This window comes from Lepidochelys kempii, chromosome 15 (genome assembly GCF_965140285.1).
Source record: "Lepidochelys kempii isolate rLepKem1 chromosome 15, rLepKem1.hap1, whole genome shotgun sequence".
NCBI lineage: Eukaryota > Metazoa > Chordata > Testudines > Cheloniidae > Lepidochelys > Lepidochelys kempii.
Window position 1 is genome coordinate 13,161,431 of NC_136394.1, and position 24,929 is coordinate 13,186,359.

The following is a 24,929-nucleotide window of genomic DNA, read 5'->3' on the forward strand; positions in this document are numbered from 1 at the left end:
ATGGAACATAACACTTTATGGTTGTAGGAAAACAGGTTTTCCATGGAAGCTTCATGAAATAACTTTTCCATTGCAACCAAATAGCCACAGTCTAGAACAAAGAACCAGTCATCTTTTTACAGTCCAATACAAGAATACATCCTCAAAAACTCATTCACATATTCTTAGTAGTCTGGTAGGTATCTCATTACTCCCTCTCTTTTCAGGGCCCTGTGAAGGCTTCAATGCAAGAACGAGTCCTACCAGAATGCTCACTATACCACAACAAAGTCCAGTTCCCTCCATCTGGAGGCCTGGGCTCGAACTTGGCCCTCAGTATCCTTTTGACAATTGAAGGGTTTACATTTTTTAATTCCTTTTAATATTTTAAGTGACTAAAACTGAGAAATCAAGATCCATTTCTGCTGTTTGCTTACTGTACTTAGCTGTACAGTGATGTGCCTTAGTCCAATGCTGCTATGTTCAGATTGCCATCACAGTAGAGGAATGTTTAGACTTAAACTTGTCATCCATTGAAATCTTGAATGTGTGAAAACTTCTAGGATGATATTCTGGCCTCATCGAAGTTGATGGCAAAACTCCCATTGACTTCAGTGGGCCCGGGATTTCAGCCCTTATGTTTCATAAATATTTCTAGGTTGTTTGTCTGGTATGGAGAAAAAACCTAAACTACTTGACAGTGTGTAATAAACACCTGGGAAGAGAGCAAGAGATCAAACCTGAACTTGCTGTTGAGCTCTAGAAAGTCTTCTAAAACTAGCACTGAGATACTGAAGATTTAAAAGGCCAATAAGTTCATATCATGTTTCCAATAAGCTGTACTTATTGTATCCTTGACTCTGTCTCTCCAGATCCTTTTGAATATTACATGTTTTACTTTGCAATAAGCCTTATCACACAAAGGGTAAGTAAATTTTATCCTTTTTTCCCTTTAAAGTGGCATCATTCTAGCAAACCATTTCTTCACTGCACTTTGAAAGCTTCCATCTTGTCTAAATGCAAGCACCTAGTTAAACTAAATCTTGCACCTGTTGCTTGTAAATACCATTTGATATGATGAAAACATAGGCAGTGATTATACACATCTATATAATGGTACACATCTTCCTCTTCTCAGTGCTGCATTCCATCGTTGGTGGCTGAGGATGAATGAGGTATAGAAACTTCAGCTTTCTGTGCACTCTTACTTTATACCTGCTGAGCATGTTGATCATCTTTCGTACTTTGTTGTACAAACAATACACATGGCAGTCTTATACTGCGCACCAAACTTCCCTTGTTTTTAGCAGTCTCTAATGTTGCTGTCAGATGTGAAGTGTGATTCAATACACTGAATCATTGCAGAAGAGCTCATGAAAATGCAGATCTTTAAAGCTAGAATAGAACACTATGAACATCCAGTTTGATTTCTTGCATAACACAGGCCATAGAATTTCATCCAGTAATTCCTGCATCAGACCCAGAATGAGATTTATCAGGTCCTGAAATCCCTGTTCCCAGTGACTTATTGTAACAGTGTGTGTATTTACTTATTGTAGCTATATGGTGTGTGTATATATTCCAGAACTCTCCTACCACCCATCATGTCAGCCCTTCAAACAGCGCTTACTTCAGTCTGGTGGACACATACCTGAAATGGTTCCTTCCTACAGAAGGAAGTGTTCTTCCTCCACCTTCTTCCAATCCTGGCGGGGGCATCCCTTCACCTGCTCCTAGGTAATAACTTGGTAAATTTGCGTTATCCGTGCTAGACTGCATGGGCAGTGCTCACAAAAACTGGCTTGCTTCAATTATGAGTTCTCACCCCAGATATTGTAAGAAAATGCCACCATTTTTATATTGTGTGTATATGCATACATAAAATAAACATGATTGTACCTGTATAATAGTCTTACAATGGAGGATATAATACAGGGGTCACTGAAAGCTGAGAAACTTTTCTCCTGAAAGTTTGCTGGCCTTTAGTAGTGGAGCCAGAGATGAGTTATAAATGTGGTTTGTAGCTGTTGGATTTTTTTCATTCAATACCACTAATTATGGCTCCTGCTGTGACTAGTGTGGGACACACTCACCATCCACCCAGGAGTGGCTTGTACCATTTAATGCATATGCCGTGCAGTCAGGGAGAAACTGAATTGGTCTTGGCTGTAGCTGAAGGAACTTCTCACATTCTAACAATTTTGCTGACTCCAGACAATTTTGGCAAACAGTATCTTCTGTTTTAACTTTTTGACGTTGCCAGCTTCAGTCTCTGCTGCTATAAACTTCCATGTCCTAGTTAAGAATGCGTCAGTGTTTCCTTGCAAGCTACCATTTGTTGTGGGTTTCTTACTTGATCTGGTATACAAAGCCTGGGTAGAATTTTTTATTTTACTATCCAGCGTACAAAAGGGTTATCAAAGTTTAGGTGGCAGACTATGCATAACTATATATGTTGATTTTATTGAGCCACAAACTGGGAAGGACCTGAGGAAAGAATTTCAACCTCTTACTAAAGTTTTTTGAGCCTCTGTGTAGTTTTAACTTATGCTCTTCAATTAGCCTTGCAAAATGGACATGAAAATTTACCAGCACATGCACAAAATCTACAATGATTAATAGGGATAAAGCTGGTATCTTACTCATCTGGGATGAGTGGGAATGTATAATTTTTGTAAAGATAATTCTGAATTTGGTATTTTTATGTATTATTTTTATCATCAAAAATGTTTATTTACTCAAATATATATTGTTGTGGCTTTTTTTAACAATGGCATTTTGAGTGCCTTCCAAAAGCTCTCTCTCAGGCTTTCTTCAACCTTAAACTGGATTAATAAAGTCTGTTAATGATTTAGCTGCCTAATGAAGGCCTAACCTCACAGTAAAGTTGAATAGGAGACAGGCTAAATTAAATAGTGTACTGCAGAATGTAGTGTGTGGTTTGCATAGTGACATTTAAAATAATAAATGAAAATAGGCACGGGACACTTACTAATGCTGTGGCTAGTAATTGCAACCTCTTGCTTAATTTTTAAAATTCTAATTACGTAGCTTTATTTAGCACAAACTCTTATTCAGTTTCTTTATGTCCTTGTGGTTACAATCTATGACCTCTGTCCCTGTACAGAGGCCCATTGACTTCGGTATTTATATAAACTTCTCTTTAAAGATCCCCAGCAGTGCCTTTCACTTCTTATGGCATACACCACACTAGTCTACTGAAACGGCACATTGCCCATCAGCCTTCAGTGAATGCTGATCCTGCTTCCCAAGAGATCTGGAGATCAGAAACAGTGCTTAAAGTGAGTCTGATTTATTTTCTTATATTTTTAAAGTTAGAATGGCTGAAAAAGCTTATTTGCAGGTAAATCTCTTTTTTCCTAACTAAAGATCCGCTTTCTTTTCCATTCCTTTCTACCTTGCAGTCTGTTAATGGAACTGAGCAGTGCAGCTGTTGTTTTCTATTAACATAATATAAAGAAACATAAGATAAAAAGGCACTGCTAAGTTGTTAAGCAATAGTTGTCACTCTTTGGATTTCAGGGGCCTGAGTCTCATCCAACTTACACCAGAATAAGTCGCTCCTTATTTAGGGAGAGAAATATGAGGAACTAAGAATTTATTCAAAACCTGATATCTTGCCCCAGTGCTAAACTGAAATATTGATTGTACAGTGTAATAGTGTGTACGCAGGATGTTTATGGGGAAGGATGATCTTGTGACTAATGAATAAAACACAGGACTGGGAGTTGGGAGTTTGTAGGTTTATTCCTGGCTCTGCCACAAACTTGCTGTGTGTCTCTGGGCAAGACACTTAATCTCTGCACCTCAGTTTGGGGGATAATACCTATCTTACAGGTGGTTATGAGAATTAATTCACAAATGTTCTGAGTTATTTGCATTTCTGTGATGACTTCTATCCAAAGTATTAACAATATTATGGGGAATCGCATGCTAAATTAGACCTAAGTTTAGACAACAAGCAAGAATCAATTTTTAAAAATAATTCCTAGAATTCAGGAGATAAGGATCTCATCTCTTCTCAAAAAATAAAATAAAATAAGCTGTCAGTGTAGCTTTATTTTGTGGTATAGTGATCATGATAATGTCTCTTTCAAATAAAGCTGCTCTTTGGTTGAGTGTAAGTGACGCGGTTCTTGTTCATTTCCTCCCCCTCACTCCAGTCATCAGACAGGTAGTAGGAAAAAAAATTAAAATGCTTCCTTCCATTGCCACACCAAGGTCTTTGTGTAGACTGTAAGTTCTTCCAATCAGGGATGATGTCTAACACATTTTGGGTGCTTTCGCAATCTAAATAATAAAGCAGCAGTGTTGGGGAGTCATCCACTGAAGTCTGTGCCTGCATCTCCCGCACATGCTTTGCTCACCACTCTCTCTCTTGATTAACATATAATTGAATATTTTACTGGAATTGACGTATCTTGGCCTAAAGAAACTTAGCCTTATATTAGGTTTTGCTTCAAGGCTCTTATACTCTAAAGGATTAAACTGATCATTAGGGCTTTTATTCTTAAAGCAAGTTGGAAGGGAAATGAAAACAGATGGAAGAGTAAAAAAGAATAGGTTATTCTGCTAAGGTATTTGAATTCAGGGATGGATAAGTAATACTTATAGGAAATGTGTGATGTGCCTGTTATGTTGTTCACCTGCAGCCTTTTCCCATCTCCCTTGAGAGAGAGAGACACACACACACACATTCTTATTAAACAGACATGCCAGTTAATAAATTAAAGCCACTAAACTTGGATCACTGGTATTCCCAGAAAAAAGAACAGGAGTACTTGTGGCACCTTAGAGACTAACAAATTTATTTGAGCATAAGACTAAAAAAATTTATTTGAGCACATCTACCAATGTGATATATGCCATCATGTGCCAGCAGTGCCCCTCGGCCATGTACATTGGCCAAACCGGACAGTCTCTACGTAAAAGAATAAATGTACACAAATCAGACGTCAAGAATTATATGATTCAAAATCCAGTCAGAGAACACTTCAATCTCTCTTGTCACTTGATTATAGACCTAAAAGTCTCAATATTACAACAAAAAAACTTCAAAAACAGACTCCAACGAGAGACTGCTGAATTGGAATTAATTTGCTAACTTGATACAATTAACTTAAGCTTGAATAAAGACTGGGAGTGGATGTGTCATTACACAAAGTAAAACTATTTCCCCATGTTTATTTTTCCCCCCTACTGTTCCTCACCCCTTCTTGTCAACTGCTGGAAATGGCCCATCTTGATTATCACTACAAAAGGTTTTTTTTCTCTCCTACTGGTAATAGCTCACCTTACCTGATCACTCTCATTACAGTGTGTATGGTAACACCCATTGTTTCATGTTCTCTGTGTATATAAAATCGTCCTACTGTATTTTCCACTGCATGCATCTGATGAAATGGGCTGTAGCCCACAAAAGCTTATGCTCAAATAAATTTGTTAGTCTCTAAGGTGCCACAAGTCGTCCTGTTCTTTTTGCGGATACAGGCTAACACTCAGGTGAGTGTTCTGCTGGGTGAGCTAAAGGAGGAACTCTTCTTTCAATGTTTCAGAACTGTGTTTACAATTCCTCTGACTTTATGATCTATATGGTAGCTGTTGCTTGTCTTGTTACTTTTCTTGTATTTATACAAGGTGTTTTGACTTCTATTGTATAATAGTCTCCTAAGAACAAATAGAGAGAGAGAGTGTGTTCAGTGATAATGCAAGTAATGGCAGAAACATAATGGGCCTTAAAAATATTGAGAAAAGAAAACATATACCTTGGTGGGGTGGAAAGTGCTCTTGCACCTGTGGAACCACATTGAAACACAGTAGATGAGTTTGTAGGTGTGTAACTGTGAGAAGTTTTGGCCTCATAACCGCAACATGCAGTGTAATTATATGGATGTGTGATTGCAGATATTGTGAAATAATACTTTGGGATAGTATTATACTATGCGGATCACACTTATCTCACTAAATGTAAAAATTTAGTAAAGGTGAACTTGGAAAGAACGAAGTCTGTAAAAAGTGAACCGTCTCTAAGTACATGCTTTACACTATTTTACAAGTATAACTTAGTCTTTTGTTGAGTGATGTACAACAGGCTTCAATTTGGCCAGTCAGAGGCAGATTGTGGCTGGCTATTCCTGGATCTTCCCTCTTTTCCTCTAGCTGAGAAAACATTTGTTGTTTTGCAGGTTTTTGTTGAAATGTGGCTTCACCATTACTCACTGGAAATGTATCAGAAAATGCAGTCCCCTCATGTCAAGGTAATAGCTTGTGCTTCATTTGTGGGTGTGTCTTGCTTGTTGGCTTCTTATCTTGGGGTGAACCTTTATCACTTCCCATCTTATGGAGAACTTTTAAGTGGATGGTTACAAAGGAGTGTTCTTAAAAGCATACCTCAGAGCTTCTAAGCTGCAGTGATGAAAAGATGTGAAGATGCCTGTGTCATCTGCATTTGCCTTTGTTGCAATAGCTAAATATATATAAAGTTGACGTTGTGGAATGGTCATAACAATCAATGCTACTCATAGTAATTAGATCAGTAACTATTGGTAAGACTTCAGTACAAAATGCCCTGTTAAAATCCCACACAAAAATGTCAACATGGCCACACGAGACCTAAATTTGGTTTCTGCAGCTGATAGCGTTACTGAGGAGTTAGTCATTTGAAGATCCAGTGGCATGTTTTTCAAGAGCAAAGATTTTAGCCTAAATCCAATTTCAATGGGTTTTCATAAACTGTCTTTATAGTTTTAATTGGTTAAGGAGTCTATATTTCCTGTCCCAGAAACTGGCATTGTTAAATGTGCGCTGCATTTCAGTGGTGGCTGAAGTGCTTTCTGTGTATATGTAACTTTGGGATCTCTTATAGGATCTTACTTAAATAAGATATTACATTGATTACAAGCCATTTGTTCTAGCTGTTCAAGAATAAAACTGATGTGCTTAAAGGGGAACCTGGTATCAGAAGAGTTGGGAGCGCTGAGATTTGAGGGAATTTGGAAAAATGCCCTGGGACTGATGATTCTTAGGATTCCCAGTGGGGGAAGAAATGCAAAAGTTACTAAAGGCTTGTTAATGTGTGAAGGAGTAAGATGAGAGTTGCTTGACTGGGAAATTCTGATCCTTCACTTCATCAGGTTATAAAACAAATATTTTTTTAGGGAAGAATGTTGAAGATCTAATTGTGGTGAGTTTGTCTGTTTTTATTCCAAAAAATGATTTGAGCTCAAACTGCAATAAAGATGGTAGGTCTCCACTCAGGAACCCCAGCAGCGTGGCTATGCACTGATGATGGAAAGGCTTTGCTTTTAAGTACCTTTGTTCTCTGTCTGCATAGTCTTTGTGCATGCAGCTTTATGTTTAGGTAAAAAAAATAATGCATCGCTTTAAACTTCTCTCCTCTGTTCACCCTCTGTAGCTGAGACACTGTCTTCTAATGTTATAGCAGCATCCAGGCTGATGACGACGACGACGACGATGATGATTTCTTAGTGCTCATCAAACAGTGTGACTTACACTGTGGAAATGCATGGGTAGCGCCTAAAGGAGTTTTGCCACCATAGGCTCCTACCCAGATGCACTGATTGGGGAGGATTGAGGCTGTGGCTGCCTGATGGTTTTCTACTTCTGTCCCTGATTATTTCCCAAGAATTACTAGTCATGGGCATGTAGACAAATGAAATCCTCCTGCTTTTGGGTGGGAGAGGGATAGCTCAGTGGTTTGAGCATTGGCCTTCTAAACCCAGGGTTGTGAGTTCAATCCTTGAGGGGGCCATTTAGGGAGCTGGGGCAAAAATTGGGGATTGGTCCTGCTTTGAGCAGGGTGTTGGACTAGATGACCTCCTGAGGTCCCTTCCAACCTTGATATTCTGTGATAGAAAACAAGGGCAGGGAAGTGGCATCCCCATCCAAAAAGGTACTCTCCTCCAGAACTCTGAGATGTAAGACTTTGGAAGGTGTGGAGACAGCACTCTCTCTCAAGCAGTGAGTACTTAACTGACCAGAGTATTATCTGGATGAGTTTGAAAAAAAACTAGTGAAGCTTATCAGTCATTCAGATGTGAGCAAGAAACTAGAACTTGCAAAAGTAAAGTGAATAATGACCACGTATCTTCCCCTGTTTCCGTTTACCTTTTTGCATGTGTGGAGCAGAGGGATGGTCAGTGCCATAGAAGGTCTCAGAACTTGGGCCCAGTCATGATTTTAAATGTGCTATTTTAAGTCTCTAGCTACAAACTCTCCTGTAAAGTGCGGGGATGGGATGGCATTCCACAGAACTTGGTGCGTCTTCCCGCAGCAGAAAAACATGGGTTATCTGGGAATGCTATGCTGAGTCCCAGCTGTGTCATTTCCCATTGCCCCTCTGAATTGTCGGAAGAAACGGGCAGATCTTAAGAATGATTCATGTCACTAAGAAAACCTTTTACTTCAGTAATAAAGGGGTGGGGCTGAGGTATGGGGAGGAGCCAGTAGAGAGTTTGCTTCAAGAAGAATTACTTTCCCTTGTGATTACTCTGCTTGAAATTGCTCCCAAATGTGGAGTGAGCCTGTTATCATGGTGGGTTTAATGACTCCCCACCATTAATTCAACTTGATTCAATTTCATATTTCTTCTTTTCTGTTGTACTCTCCTTTCCTCTGTCTGTTTTGCAGCTGCTCAATGGGGGCCAGGTTTGCAGTATCTGTTTCCTTTTAGCTTCTGCTTTTGTCATGATTTGATTTATTTTAAGGGGCCAGTATCTAACAGGGTTCTGTGTAAAGCCTGTTGTTCTTACATTGCCAGGGATCACAGATCCCAGTAATAATTGCATGTGTGGCACTCTTCAGGTGTCTAGATCTTGCTGCAGCAAATGGGAGGGGAGTTAATTACCATCGCAGAAGATGGGCTCTGCTGTTGGGGACCTTGCAGTGGCATTGCTAGCACTCTCTTAGCAGTGTCGAAGCAAAGCAGAATAAAACTGAATTGAAAATAGAGGAGAAAGGAACAGATAAACTTAGAGGAGGCGTGAGACGGAGAGTTAGTTTAGATGTCTGATATTGTTGATTTGGGTCTCTGTTTAGGTGTACATTTTGTTTTGATTTTTTTAATTTATTCCATACATGTCAATGTGGCTACAGTATCCTCTTCACCACTATATTGATTAGTTTTAGAAAATGTTTCCTGTCCAAGGAGGAGTGTGGTTGAGACTTGGGAAGATCTCGGCACTCGCCTAGAACTTTAATGGCCGTGTTTTTATTTCAGCATGCCATCTCTACAACAAGCTTGTCTTTTTGTTTGGTTGGGTGTTTCCCCAGCCCGCCCCCCCTTCCCCCCCAATAGTAGAGGCCATTCGGTCTTTGAGACCTATTAACTTTCCACAAATTTGAATTCCCATCAATAGTATTTGGCCTTTAACTAGAAAAACAAATCATGGAGCATGCAGACTCCTATCTGGTGATTGTCAATATTACAGTTAATTGGAGAGGCTCACAGTGATGAAATCAACCCTTTCCCTTTTCCCCCTCCATGTCCCTGGGGCAAGATATGTCCCCGTACTGGCTCCTCTGATTCTCACTGGCACACCAGCAAGAATCCCAAACCTTGGTCTGCCAGTGCACTGCAGGCTACGGGATAGCTTTACAGTAGCTTTCATAATACTAGTTTGCAAGTAAGTGTTTCCAGAAAAATTATTGGTTTTGCCCCACATCAAAGCATCCCACGTGTTAATCGTTATATTCAGCTATTCTGTCCTGCAGTTTAGCTGGTTTCAAGTGGAGAGGTTGGACTTAGTTTCATGAGCCTAAGATTTCCTCAATGTGTTTGGCGGAAGCTGTGTGTCTCTATGCTTGTCAGGTCATGGTTACAAGCCTGCTGCTTCTGTGGTAGAGGCAGACACAGAGACGACTCACTCAGAGCTTCCCCCCAACCCACTAATGTTAATTGTGAACCCAACAACAATGTCCTGTCAATTACTTTCCCAACTTAATGAGGGTCAAGGTACCTGTGCAATCAAGCAACTGATTACCAAAAGGAGAAGAGGATACTGTGCCTGCAGCTGCTGTGATGTGTTGTCACTGACTGTATTTGTGACTTCCATTTTTTCCCCCCACAACCCGTTCTCTGGATCATTCTCACTGTTTCTTTTTTTTTTTTTCTCTTGCTCTTTTCTCTCCCTTTTTCCTTCCTTTTTGTTTCTGTTGTCTCTCAGCTGGAGGTTCTCCACTACCGACTCAGTATCTCCAGTACACACCACAGTAGTCCTGCCCAATCCGGCTACCAGGCCCTCCACGCATACCAAGTATTGCCATCTTTTCATTTTGTTTCTTTTTCAAAAATCTTGTTTCATCATATAATCTGCAAAGTGTATTAATTGGCACTAGCAGAAAAGGCAGCTGTACAGCAGGTTTGCAAGATGATTCAGAGATTAGTTCCACTGAAACAACATTTGGTAAAGCTAGGTGCAGCAGATACTGAGAGATACTGATGAACACCTTGAAAAAGGATGTTAGATGACTAGCACATATTAGAAGGACCAATTGGGATCCCCATTTTAAGAGATGCATCTCTTTTAATGGATTTAAAGGGAAAAATTTGACACTGTGCTAATATCTCCTTGGCCCAACAACTTGCTTTGCTAATGACAGAATTCTGTCTGTCATGTTCTGCTCCTTTAAATGAATTTTGCAGGGAAGAGGAGATCAGAGATTGCATGGCTGTACCCCAATGAGAGAGGTAGGTAACATGTAAACAATCGTTCTGCACTTCCAGTGAGAAACAGCTGACAGGGTTAAATTAATATTGGCAGCCTGAGCTTGATTGCCTAACTTCACAAAGGGATATGTGGGTTGCACATTTGCAGATTATTCAGGACATGTCTGCAAAGGCATTCCTGTTGGAACAGATTCCTGGGTTCATCTCCATATTTCAGCCCTTTACTCACTTGGTGAGGCAGAGTCCATAAAGCCAAGTTAATGTTGGTATGAGTTCTCCCTGCCTTAACCACTTAGTCCTCTGCTTCTGCATAGGCGGCATGAACACTTTTACTATTACTCAACATACTGCTTAAGAAGGAAAATAAGAATCTGCTACCCGGCTCATTGTTTTATAGCCTTAAATCATCATGCCAGTCCATAGTATTGTTCTTAAACTTATGTGAAATATGTATTTTTCTCCACCTTTCTGGGTAAAGGGAGGAATGATCGTGTGAACATTCCTGTAGATTAGGGCTGGAGGTCAAAAGCTTTTGGAAAGCGTGGGGAGAACAGAAGCTGCCTTTTAGCTTTAAAGAACAATGCTTGTGATGCTGGTGATCCAGGTTATGAGGAAATTAGCTAGTCAAATAGCTTTTAAGTGACAGGATTTGTTAGTGTAAAAATGAACAATGGAGTTAAATGCAATCATACAAACAGTTGAAGACTTATATAAAACAACATAGAATGCTTTCTTGGAGGTAGTCAATGGCCAAGATTTTCAAAAGTGACTAGTGATTTTGGGTGCCCAGTTTGAGGTTCCTTAAAGGGGCTTGGATGTTCAGAAAGTGGGTGCTCAGCAATATGTGAAAATCAGACTATAAGGGTCTCAAGGTGGGCACTCAAAATCACTAGCCACTTCTGAAAATCTTGGTCTAAGTTCATAGCACCAGAAAGAGCCTACCTACGAGGTCTTTGTTAGGTATTTTCTCCTTCAGACTTTATATAGACTAACTGGCTTGCAGCCACCTCTCAACTGGTGTGACCCCTTTTGTAGCCTCACGTCCATGGTGATGGACACTGGCAGGAATACAAATGGAGTCTTCATTAATCCTAGTAATAGGGCCTTCCCTCCCTTAGGCATGGTCTACACTGGGGGGGATATCGATCTAAGATACGCAGCTTCAGCTATGAGAATAGCATAGCTGAAGTCGACGTATCTTAGATCGACTTAGAATCGCTTACTTCGCGTCCTCGTAGCACAGGATCGACGGCCGCCACTCCCCTGTCAACTCCGCTTCCGCCTCTCGCCCTGGTGGAGTTCTGGAGTCGACACCAGAGCGATCGGGGATCGATTTATCGTTTCTACACTAGACACGATAAGTCGATCCCCAATAGGTTGATCACTACCCGCTGATCCAGCAGGTAGTGCAGACATGGCCTTAGAGAAGGCATAGATGCATCCAACTGCACTGCTGCAGACAGAGGCCCTTCATCGCCTGCCAGCAGTCAGGAGTTGAGCCTTTTCCAAGAGGGAACCTAGCTACGTAAAGAAAATTTTCAGAACTGTTTAAGCACATGAAAATTGTTAGCTGCTTCCCCACAGCCCTTGCAAGTAGGAAGGGCTTTAAAGTGTCATCGCAGCACCAAGAATTGTTCTGAATTGCTCACACACAGTTAAACACAATTAAAAGATAAGAAGTAGTTTCCTAATAAACCAAAACAACCTGTCCCAAGTAGTCAAACTGTGCAGCCCTGAAGTTTCACCTGAACACAGCTTCATTATAGCATCCAAGAATCTCCTTTCACAGCTGCTGATAACACATGCAGCTCAGTGCAACCCTCCATCACACTTGTTTTTGTTGCTGTGGTACTTGTGTTTGGCTATCCTTGATCTCCCACAAACAGCCCTTAGTGGTGGATTGAGATTAGTTTACTGTTTCTAAGGCAGGTTAGAACACCAGTAGAGCTGGTGTGTGCTCCTGGGCTCTGCAGTAGTGGGGAAGGGGTACACTGATATCTGACTCCCTTTTTCTCTCCCTATAGCATCTCCCCATTCCTCCATATGCTCACTCTTCTGGTAGCAATACCAAACTGGCCCACACTCACCCCTCCATGTTCCTTGCATGAAAAAGATCTTCCAATCTCCCACACTTCCAGTAAAAAAATTGAATGACCACCCCTTCCAAAAAAAACCCAAAAAATACTTATACTGATGTTAAGTGCAACAGGATCATTCAGGACATGAGCAACAGAAGCAAATATTACTCTTTCCATAACTTCTGTAGAATTTTTCTTTTTTAGGAGGCAAAAGAACACGCACATAAGAAGGAAGGCTTAGTAGAGAGTGAGCTGAGAGCATAATAATGATTCTGTTTTGTTACCAACAACAGACAATAATAATAATAATAAATAAAATAATGGATATTCTTATTTTTTCCTTAGAGGGGGTAAGTTAAAGTAAAACTAATTTCTGTTATTACTCTCTAGGGGGTTACTATAACTTGAAACAAAAAGATAGACTGTAAACCCCTTTCTCCTGTAATCACAGTGACTAAAAGAAGCCTCACAGGTATTTGTTAAAACAACGAGGGGTCCTTGTGGCACCTTAGAGACTAACACATTTATTTGGGCACAAGCTTTCATGGGCTAGAACCCACTCCATCAGATGCATGGAGTGGAAAATTTGTTAGTGAGCTGTTGAAGGCAGAGCTGTGATACAACTTGTTCTCTTGGGGAGATAATTTGTTCAAATTGGGTGGCACAGAACTAAACAGGTAGGGACACTCCTGTTTAAATTTCTGATGTGAAAATATCTTTGTGCTGAGCTCCCTCATAGCGCGTTAACAAGCAAAACTTATCTTTCTGCCTATTGCTTTAAATCTAGGAGTCATTTAAACCTACAGAAGAGCATGTGTTAGTGATAAGACTGCTCGTGAAGCATCTACATGCTTTTGCCAACAGCCTGAAACCAGAGCCACTCTCGCCCTCAGCCCATTCCCATACAGCCAGCCCACTGGAGGAATTCAAGAGGTAGGTATACTGTCAAACTGCCTTTCAGGCATACAAAGCACTAATTAATACATACCTTGGCAGTTTTGCTTTTGTTGAGAGCTTGAAATTGCATTATTAGGAGGATGAGAGAGCCCACTTTTATACTCCTCATGCACTTTGGGCTGGAGTCCAGATCAGAATAGGGAAGAAGGAAGTAGTTGCTCCCAATCCACAATGTATCCACAATGGAAAATGCTTCAGCTTTTTTAGAAAAGGAGGAGGGGATCAGACTGCTTTAGAGGTCCTAGTATTTGTTCTGAGAACAGAGGGAAGTTGAAGCAAGTTTAGAAGAGCAGTCAGACTGGTGCAGAAATAATTTCTCTGCATATCTCTGCAAAGGACATGTGCAGATCAGTAGAGAAAAGTTGTGTTACTGAAACTGCACCAGAAAGAAATTTCAGCTGAGAACACTGGGCAGCTTTCTTAGAGGCACTTGGGTTGCATTTGGCCCTGGAATAGCAGGTTGTGTGCATCACTATTAGAACTTTTCAGACATGTTCAAATCATCGGCTCCTCCTTCAGCTGAGAAAGAAGCTATCAAAACTTGTTACGTCTGTATTAAATGTTTGAGATATTACTTTATCATCTATTATTTGTTTATACAAGTGTCTTTGTGTCTGAATCTCATTGCAGAGTTGTGATTCCTCGGTTTGTCCAGCAGAAGCTCTATATCTTCCTGCAGCATTGTTTTGGCCACTGGCCTTTGGATGCCTCTTTCAGAGCTGTATGTACCAGCCTTTATTTCTGCTGAGTCCAGACAAAATCAGAGTTTGTTAATAAAACACTGAGCCAGCTGCAGTGATAAAACTACTGTTTTTGTAGAACTGTTCCCTGTTCATGATTTTTTTCCTCAGGGGGAGGGAAATAAACATTTATTAAGACTAGAGTTAGAAATGAAGTGTAGTCAAGGTATTAGATACTGGTGAAACTATGTGGTGGTGGTTCGTTTCTCTTTCCCTTTATGGAAATGAGTACTGGTTGAGAACAAGCTATTCTTACCACAGAGAATCTGTATGTTTATGGATAAATTTGTCCTATCTAATAATATACTCTAATCTTGTTGTAACTAACCAGACTGGGAGAAGAAATACGGCTTTAATTTCTTATATCAAAATGTTTTAAATATACATTCCTCCTCCTTGGGGGAAGTGACATGGCTGGGTCAGTTATGTTGCCATGTTTGGCAGATAGGACAGAATACACCACTGGGAAGCCTCTAGGAGTGAAATCTTAACTGAACTGAAGTCAAGGTTGTCACGGACTTCAGTGGGGTCAAGATTTCACCCCCTGTTGCCTAGTAGTTTCTTGTGTGAGTGCCCACTGCTGTATTGGAGAAGAAGGACTGAAAAAGCATTAACACAAAACACTATTCAGCCCATCCTCCATGTGTCTCACTAGACTATATGGTGCTTCAGTGAATGATATTAAATGTCAGAATAATAGCATAGTCCTCAACCATGATGACTACATTAACGTGGCCAACCAACAACTCTCCGACACCACCTGTTATAAGAACTCAAAGAAGACTCCGCACCACAATTTACCCAGGAATTTAAGAATATCATCAAATCCTTCCCCAAACAACTCCCAAGAGAAACTCTACAAACTCATCACCCAAGAACCCACCCCAGGGACCTTCTACGTGTTTCCCAAGATACACAAGGGAGCCCAGGCAGACCCATCATATCTGGCCACAGCACTCGCACGGAAGGAATATTGGGACTTATAGAAACCATCCTCAAACCACTCACCAAGCAAAGGGCCAGGTTCCTCCAAGACGCAACCGACCTCTTCCACAAACTCTGCAATATTAACAACCTCCCTCAGAACACCATCCTTGCCAGCAGGGATGTCACTTCACTATACACCAACATTCCTCACAATGATGGCATTGCTGCCTGCTTCAAATATTTACAAAACAATGGAGAAACCGCAGATATCCAAACTAAACACATTGCTGAACTCATCCATTTCATCCTCGCCCATAACAATTTTACAGTTTGTTCAAACCCAGAACAGCCAGGGGTACTAGGATGGCTCCCCAATATGCCAGCCTCTTCATGGACCACCTTGAAGACTTTCTGGACAAATGCGCCATGAAACCAATGTATCTGAGATACATCAATGATATTTTCATCCTCCAGACAGACACTCCCTTATAGATTTTTCACCACAACTTCCCACAGATCACCTTGCCTACTTTTATAGATGCAGCAACCATCTCAAACACACCAAGAAATCTGTTGTCTGCAGTCAGGCACTCACAGAATATGCTCTGAGGAGAAAGTCCAGGATATACACCTTAACACGCTCAAAACTGCCATACTAAATAACCACACTTCACCAGAGAAGTAGATCCCATCATAGAACAGACCACCCAAATACCTCTAGAGAACCTATTTCAATACAGAAATAAACTCCCCTCCAACCGCATACCCATAGTTGTTTCCTACCACCCCACACTGGAACCCATACGGGGTATCATCAAACAGCTACAACCCACGCTTGATGAGGACCTCATCCTGAAAGAAATCTTTCCTGAACCCCCTCTCCTAGCCTTCAAACAACCCTCCCAACCTCTCAAAGCTCATCGTTAGAAGCAAGCTCCCCACAGACCAGGACACACCAAGTCAAAGCAGCACCAGACTCTGCCACTGATCGGTATAGTGGAGGACTTACATCGGCGGGAGCAATGCTGTAAATCTGCAGATACTTACAGTTATGTTGACCTAACTCTGTAGTGTAGACCTGGCCTAAGTACATTTCCTGGACCTGAAGAAGAGCACTGTGTAAGCTTTAAAGCTTATCTCTCTCACCAACAGAGGTTGGTCAATAAAAGATGATATCTCACCCACCTTGTCTCTAATATCCTGGGCCCAACACTGCATACACCAGTACTGGTACATCAGCTTGATTGGTGGATGCATCTTCAATTCCATGGCAGCCACCTGAGCACGCTTTCATCTAACTGTTATTGTAGAGGGTGAGCTGCTTGTTCAGTAAAACCAGGCATTTCCTAAAATGTTTTGTTAATGGATTTTTACTAAGCATTTAGTTCTCTTCAGCTCTGATGCAAGGGCACATGGTCTTGTTCTTCAGGGCTGAGACTTCTGCAAGATATTTTCATTCCTTAAGCCTTTTGTTGGCATTAAGAAAGTGGGTGTCATTGTCCAAGGGACTTAGCAAAACAAACAAGCAAAATCTTCCTTCTTCAATTGAATTGATTTTTATGTTGTTGTGGTTTTGCTTCAGGTCCTGGAGATGTGGTTAAGCTACGTGCAGCCCTGGAGATATGCTCCTGAGAAACCACTTCAGAGTTCAGAGCCTCAGCCTCGCAGTGTATCAGAGAAATGGTAAACGTAGGGTTATTCCTGAGCAGAATCTGCAGGTCACTCCAATCCTGACTTCAGCAGATGGCATCTATTAACCGTTAGAATTTTGCATATGAAATCTTGAAGGCAGAGTTTTAAATGTTGTTCCTTGTAAGCATCTAGTTCATGGATACTGAACTGTGGAATTGTGACCCAAGCACCCTCTTTCTTTATCATGAGGTGGGGTCACAGAATGGAAAAGGTTGAGATCTACTTTCCTAGTTTACCCCATTCAGTTCCTCCTGACATGTTACTCTAAGTAGTTTGCTTCATACAGCAGGTGCCAGACTGGCCTTCCTGCTGAGGAAGAACAAAGATGGCATATCTGTCACCCTGACATGGGTAAAAATATTTCTTTGGCTTAAAGCTATATTGACAAGTCCCCCCCAGGTGACTCCAACATTACAAACTACACTGCTCATTGCATTGTGCTGCGTCCAAAATCCTGGGTCATAAGAACAGCCATGCTGGGTCAGACCGTGGTCCATCTAGCCCAGTATCCTGTCTTCTGACAGTGGCCAATGCCAGGTGCTTCAGAGGGAATGAACAGAACAGGCAGTCATTGAGTGATCCTGTCGTCCACTCCCAGCTTCTGGCAATCAGTGGCTAGGGACATCCAGAGCATGGTTTTGCATCCCTGACCATCTTGGCTTATAGATTATCCTCCATGAATTTATCTCGTTCTTCTTTTTTTACCCCTGTTATAGTTTTGACCTTTACAACATCCCCTGTCAATGAGTTCCACAAGTAGACTGTGTGTTGACTTTACCAGCTGTTCTGAGGCACCTCCTCCTTCCCTAAGATCTGTAGTGGCACAATCCATTCAGCAGTGAGGGTGGGTTTCATAAAGAGGCGGCATCAGTTTCTCTGGTCCCTGGATACTTGTGCAGGAGGCAGTGAAGTCAGTGCTTTTGATAGAAACCACACTTCAGGCTTCAGCTTGCCTCTGAAGTCCTCCCATTGCACATCTATGCAACTAGATATCTGCCAGCGCAAAGTCATAGATTGTTACTGGTACCTAAAAACGCTAGAGTAAGGAGGAACATTTTTTTATGTGTGTGTGAAATGGAAAGGATGAGATCATTCCAGTTGATGGTCTAAAATATATTCTATGGGATTATTTACTTGGTAGAAGACTGAATATACTTACTCCTTATTTTAATAGCTGTATTCACAAATCCACTGTTACTTTGACAGGGCTCCCTTCATTCAAGAGAACTTACTGATGTATACCAAGCTATTTGTAGGCTTTCTGAACCGAGCTCTCCGCACCGATTTGGTCAGCGCTAAAAATGCCCTGATGGTGTTCCGAGTAGCCAAGGTCTTTGCTCAGCCCAACCTAGCTGAAATGATCCAGAAAGGTAACTGAATGCCATGTTGCCTCCTTGCAGTCTTCTGCCCTGGTCTGTCCCATAGCAACGCTTTTGCCTCAGAAGCATGCAGAAATATGAATTGGAGGATTCGGTGTCTGCCTTATGTGACATTGAAGTTCAGAGACCTGATGTCTTTGCTTCTATTTACAGTATTGGTTTCATATATATATATATTTTTCTTTATTTTTTTTTCTAATTTCCATTCATCAGTCTCACTGATTCCGATTTGTTCTAACTAACATAAAAAGAACACGATGCTGGGTATTTTTAGTAAACAGAAACTCCTTGTGTTTTACAATCTCCTTATTGTTTGTGGTGTTTGGTTATTAATTAACTCAGAATTAAAACTTTGTAATGCCCTACAGAAATTTATATTTACTCAGACTTCAGCAAGATGGCTAGTCAGGAAGAACTTGCACTCCAAATTCTAGATATCAGTTCAAAGTGTCGTGAAAGCTGCATGTTGAGTGTACTGGGCTACAGTGGGCGGGGGCCGGCAGCGCACAGGAGGGTTTAGGCAAGCAACAAAAATTTCAGGTGCTGGAACATGCTCAGCTGGGCAGGTATGAGGACCATAATATCCTTTCCAACAAGCAATCATGGCCTAGAAGTACTATGTCTATATAGATTTAGATGCACCATTGTAATTGTGAAAGCTCTTTCTGCTGTATGAGTGAAGATTCAGTGAAAAACTTGAAGTAATAACTAGGGCCCTGCCCTCCCTCTCCTCCCCCCAAATAACCTCACAACCTTGTTACAATGAGTGATTAAAAAATTTTATTGCTAGATCCCCAAATCAGAAGGAAGGTGTAATCTAGTCTTCTCCACCCCGCATCATCTTATCCCAAATTCTAGGGGAGCAGTTATTCCTGGAGCCAGAACTTGTTATCCCTCACCGTCAACACCGAATTTTCATGACCCCCACTCTTGGTGGGAGCTTCTTGTCATCATGGCCTCCAGCAATCACAGATGCCTCATTTAAGGTGAAGAGTCATGTTTACTGCTTGGAAGGACAGGACTCCCAGTACAAGCAGATGTTTGGTCCAGAAGTCAGGAATTTGGTAAGCAATGACCTTGCTTACTTGCTCTGTGTAAGCCCCTTTATTGCTGTTGTGAGGGGTATGTCTCCATACTGAACATCTGCTCCATCATGTACGGGGGGAGAAATTTTAGCTCTTTAAAAGTAGGGGGTGAATCAGGAGTTGGTGATGGTTATAGAATCTGTTTGAAGGGTCCATAACAAGTACGAAAATAGAAATGTACAGACTGCTTTCCAGTCTTGAAGGGTGGGGTGGACTGGGTTTGCAGCTTTGGAGCAGTCTGCTATGGGCATGTACTTGTTTCATCTCTCAACAATGACTGTGTGTGTATTTCTGATTCATAATGTTAATAATCAATACCCAGCAGCAAGCCAGTTAAAAACGGTGTAACAAAGGGAGAGGGTCTCTCCCTAAGCAGCAGACTAGTGAACTGAAGGAAGATGCATCTCAAAGGAAACTGAGGGGTTACTCGCATTCCTCTGATTGCCCCAGCTGCAGTGACTTCCTTTACTCTATTGGAGCTGGAGCACATAACTACTACCAGTACAAGTCCATGTCAGCTAAGGGAACGAATGTGCTGATTCTGTTCTGACTGATACGTCACCAGGCAGACTTGTATTCACATGCTGGTGCTTACTACTGACTTGTGTCCTTTATTCTATTGCTTTATTTAGTCATCCTCCTGTCTTTTATTTTTCAGGTATTAAGATTGGCCCAGTTAATAGGCCAGGCCAAGCAAACGGCAAAATCCATATCAGACCACTCTGCAGAGACCATGGCTAGTCAGTCCTTCCTATCCTGGTTTAGGTTCAGCCCGTCTGACATGAATGGTTCCTATACAGGCAATGACCTAGATGAAATTGGGCAAGACAGCATCAAGAAAACAGATGAATATTTGGAGAAGGCACAGGAGTACCTATGCCAGATCTTTCGGGTAGGTAACTTCTTTCCAAGTGCTGTCACTGGGAAGTAGCATGAATGGTAGTCAGGATTTCTGCAGTCTACTTCCAGCTTTCTCACTTACTTGCAGTGTGATCATTGGCAAGTCATGTAGGCCAAAATTTTCAAAAGTGGACACTCAGTTTGAGTACCTCAATTTTTGGTGCCCATCTTGAGACACTTTAGGATTCTTTTTTTTTTTTTCCCCAGGGGTGCTGAATGCCTGTAAACCTCTTGACTATTGCTAAAGTTGCGGGTGCTGTGTACTTGAAAATATCAATCCCAGGTTAAGGTCCCTCTAACCCGCATGGCTACGCAGCTGTGTATTAAGCCCTGCGCAGGGGCTCAGGGCTGCGGTGGGGAGAGGTCTCACTCCCTCAGTGCAGACCTGCCTGGCCAAGGCCCACCAGAGCTGCCGGGGAAAGGAGCCCTTCCATCGGCCCAGCCCAGCCCCGCCGGAGCTGCCGTGGCTGGGGAGAGGCACCTCTCCCCTGGCCCCGAGCTGTTGCAGTGAGAGAGGGCTGAGGGGAGTCCTCTCTCCACACTGCAGCCCTGGGGCAGCCTGCACCCCAAACCCCTCATCCCCAGCTCCACCCCAGAGCCTTCAACCCTAGCCAGAGCCCTCATCCCCTGCACCCAACCCTCAGTCCCAGCCCTGACCCCTCCCCACACTCTGAACCCCTCATCCCCAGCCCCACCCCAGAGCCTTCAATCCTAGCCAGAGCCCTCACCCCCTGCATCCAACCCTGACCCCTCCCCACACCCTGAACCCCTCATCCCCAGCCCCACCCCAGAGCCTGCACCCCTTGCCAGAGCCCTCATCCCCCTACACCCCAACCCTCTGCCCTAGCCCTGAGACCCCTTCCACACCCCAAACCCCTCATCCCCACCCCAAAGCCCTCCCACACACCCGCACCTCAGCCCCAAGCCCCCTCCCACAGTCTGAACCCTTCATCCCCACCTCCATCACATGAATTTTGTTATGTGCACCAATATGAGACACATCACCTTCATAGTGATGCACATAACAAAATTCATTCTGCACATGGACATAAAAAATTAGAGGGAACACTGGTCCCAAGCCATGTTAAACTAGGTACCAACAATAAGTAGCCACTTAGAATAATCCCATATTTTTCCTACTTACCAAGGGGCATTTTATGGCTTAATGTTTTTAAAGCACTTTGAGATTTTCTAATGTAAAATGCTGTAGAAATGCAAAAGTGATAAAGCTAATAGAAGCAGCCATCTTCTAGTATCTTCTTTCATTAAGCTGAAAGGAAGCAAAGAGATTTTACACAAGTTTGCTTGCATATGGCTGGGAGAAGACAGAGCTAAGCAACAGCTATGGGAAGACTAGGATGTACTGAGTGAATAATACTTCTGTCTGCCAGGGCTTGCCACCTTCTGAAAACAATTAGGAATTTAGTTGCCTTTTTTTTGTTTTTTTTAAAGTTCTGTTGTAGACTGGTAAATGGGTTGTTTTCAGTACCTGTTCTGTTGTCAGTCATTGGCTATGTGGTTCTCAGGGGCTGCACAGGAGCTGGTGAATGGGGAAATAGGTGGAACAGAAAAAGGTGGTAAAACTAAATAATTATGAAGAAATTGTGCTTTTTGACTAGTTGAATGAAGCGCAGCTGACCCAAATGATGATGAATTGTGGAGCAGCTCAGGATGAGAATGGAAAGAAGCAACTTCCAGACTGCATTGAGAGTGAGGATGGACTAATTCTTACGCCTCTTGGCAGGTATCAGGTAAGAGAGAAAAGCTTCCAGTCCAATACTTCTAGAAAGCAGAGTGTATGCCTCTACAGCAAAAGAAATAGTTAGCTTGTCAGGGATGGGAGGAGAGATACCAGTTCAAATGCAATTCAAATTTGAGCTATAAAGTATGTTATTTCCTTTCCTGTTCCTAGATCATAAATGGCTTACGGCGGTTTGAGATCGAGTACCAGGGAGATACTGACCTTCAGCCCATTAGAAGTTATGAAAATGCCACTCTAGTGCGACTGTTGTTCCAGTTATCCTCAGCAATTAATCAAAGGGTAAGTGCAATGAGAAGTCTTCTTTCTTTTTTCCAATTGCATATTCCTATTCTCCCTCTGACCTGTGTCAATGTGCAACTTACACACTTGCTTTGTACTCTCACCATTAACGGGATTTCGGCATGAGTTTGCAAATATTCCATAGGGTTCTTCTTCCAGCCTGGAATCATGTTTTTTCCCTATTGCTCAAGAGTTGTAAATGTCACAACAGTCTCTCCAAATCAGAAACAGTACACTGAAATGTATTGTTCATGGTAGATGAGGTAGAACGAATATCTTTCGCAGGATCATATTAGCATAATGAAAGAACACTCTGTTCCCCTAGTTGTCAAAATAAGCCGGAAAAGGGTTAATCCAACCAAGCCCTTTTATTCCTTCCTCCTCCTGCCTCTCACTCCTTTAAGCTCTGTCTTGCAACCTGATGGTTAGTCCTTTCTCCACTTATATCCTGACATAATATGTATACACTTCTGAGTACATATGAATGGCATGACCACTGTTGTTCCAGATTTCCTTCTGTTGGTTTAGCGCTTTGTACCACTAATAGTAAATGAGCAGAATTACTACAGTACAGATGTAAATTTGTGTTGGAACAATTCTAACTTTTGAAAGACATATGAGTTTTGAGTTATAATTGCTATATCCTTTCTGGTCCCCTTAATACAAACCAAAACATAAAAGCAACAATTTTTCAGTGTGAACTTAAAATCCACATTTTAATTTTTGTTTACATTTTTCTTGTTCTGTTACTGACTTTGTTTTTCATACCTTAGTTTGCTGATCAAATGGAGATTCTCTGCTCCAGGGAAGACTTTATTGGCAGCTTGTGTCGCTATCATCTTACCAACCCATTCCTTGCAGAGAAGGGCAGGCACAGCCCAGCACTGAAACAAAGATCAGGACGTTCTCGGCGACCAAGGATCAGTCTGAGATTTCTGGCTAGCTACAGGACTCTTCTTTCTTTGTTCATGATGTACTTCATTGCATCTTGGTTCTGCATTGGACCACTGGCCTGCACATTCATTATTCTCCTTGGGTATCTTCTTTATGCAGTAGTAATGACTTTCTTCACTGAAAGGTGGAAACCTCATCAACACTAATTTTTCCCTTCAGTGTACATTGTAAAACAAACTTTTTAAGGATAAAAGTACAGTGCTTCGTGATTAAAAGGCTTCGGCAAAGGATCACTTCAAAACTTTTAAGTGTGTTTTTTGTATTAAAGTTGAGCCAGAGGGATGGGTTTGTGGTTGGAGAAACCGCTGTAATCTGTGTAAATTCTCTTTTGATAAACTGTCTTTTCTATACAGTTTACTGAATGTGCGGAATGAGAGACACTGCTTGTGGTTTGGGGAACAACCTCCAATAGTTGTGGAGCTGAAATGAACAGCCCAAAGTAGCTATGGGAAACTACACATAAAAACAGCTCTACATTTGGCAATCTATCCATATTGCAGCTTTTTACTTTTTCCACTTAATTTGGGAATTGGCCATTTTGAGCTGCTTTCTGCAGGTTTTATATCATGTTGCTGGGGAGGGGGGTTTCAGGGTCACAAAGGCAATAGTAGCCACAAATCATGAGTTCTGGCCACAAAGCTGAATCCCAAAAAATCAGTAGGACAAAAATGACATGATTAGCATAAACAAGTTTTTGGCTTAAATTACCAGAAAACTGGGGGAAATTGGTAATAATGGTTTGGCTCAGAAACAGGAGAGGGGAGCTGCATCTTGTTGCCAGATACGTATGATTGCTTTGATTTGCAAAAAAATTGCATTATAAATATTTCAAAGTACCAGGAAAGGTAGAGGAGCTGGCAGCTGAAATCCCATAGCCTAGCACAGGGACTAACTCTGCATTCCCTTTTCTGAACCAATACTTACTTGTTGTCTTCACTGGTCCCTGTCTTTTCAAAATGAGGAACTTTCCATGTTTCCTGATAACTGCATTTCCAACTTATGTTTACCAAATCCAGTGAACCTTTCACTCATCTTGTTCAATCAAATTTCTCTTTGTGGTACAAGTTTCTTCTTTTGAAACCGTGTATGTAAATTAAAGTGCTCGCTTGATTTATTTTTAAAGCAAAGTCTCCTAGTGTGTTTTGTGTTAAACCTTTTTGAGCAGGACTGTGTTGCAGTGTGTGTAAGTGAAATAGTGAGTACTGTATTATGCATTTATTTTTAGTAAGATTTTGTCAGTTTCTTTCTAGTACCGCAATTTGTTCTGGTAGATGGCATAAAGGAAGTATGTTCAGGCCTCTGATCTGTAGCCCTGGGTTCAAAATCGCTCACGTTTCATTTTTTACAAATGTGCTACCTTCCTAGCAACAAACTACTTTAGAAAAGAGTCACCAACTAAACCAAAGTAAACTGAGCTTCTTTGTTTAAACAGAAAATATGTTTAAGGAATCAGTTAGTTTAACGCGCTCTCCCCTGAAATACACTGCTG

At 41.6% G+C, this 24,929-nt stretch overlaps 1 protein-coding gene across 5 annotated transcripts in view; it reads left to right on the forward strand.

The window, feature by feature from the left end:
* Window positions 1-23,681, forward strand: part of SMPD4 (sphingomyelin phosphodiesterase 4) — a 29,816-nt gene extending 6,135 nt beyond the window's left edge. For 2 of the 5 annotated variants that reach the window (XM_073313297.1, XM_073313295.1), the window contains exons 6-21: window positions 207-315; window positions 852-904; window positions 1,565-1,716; window positions 3,149-3,281; window positions 6,186-6,257; window positions 10,185-10,274; window positions 10,664-10,708; window positions 13,553-13,698; window positions 14,353-14,443; window positions 16,972-17,072; window positions 18,288-18,451; window positions 19,319-19,524; window positions 20,204-20,437; window positions 22,065-22,196; window positions 22,358-22,486; window positions 23,260-23,681. In XM_073313297.1, the coding sequence (XP_073169398.1) occupies window positions 207-315; window positions 852-904; window positions 1,565-1,716; window positions 3,149-3,281; window positions 6,186-6,257; window positions 10,185-10,274; window positions 10,664-10,708; window positions 13,553-13,698; window positions 14,353-14,443; window positions 16,972-17,072; window positions 18,288-18,451; window positions 19,319-19,524; window positions 20,204-20,437; window positions 22,065-22,196; window positions 22,358-22,486; window positions 23,260-23,586 (2,184 nt within the window). In that variant the 3' untranslated portion in view covers window positions 23,587-23,681. The remainder of the gene's footprint in view (window positions 1-206; window positions 316-851; window positions 905-1,564; window positions 1,717-3,148; window positions 3,282-6,185; window positions 6,258-10,184; window positions 10,275-10,663; window positions 10,709-13,552; window positions 13,699-14,352; window positions 14,444-16,971; window positions 17,073-18,287; window positions 18,452-19,318; window positions 19,525-20,203; window positions 20,438-22,064; window positions 22,197-22,357; window positions 22,487-23,259) is intronic. The other 3 variants (XM_073313296.2, XM_073313298.2, XM_073313299.1) reach the window with 3 other exon arrangements.
* Window positions 23,682-24,929: the final 1,248 nt, after the last annotated feature.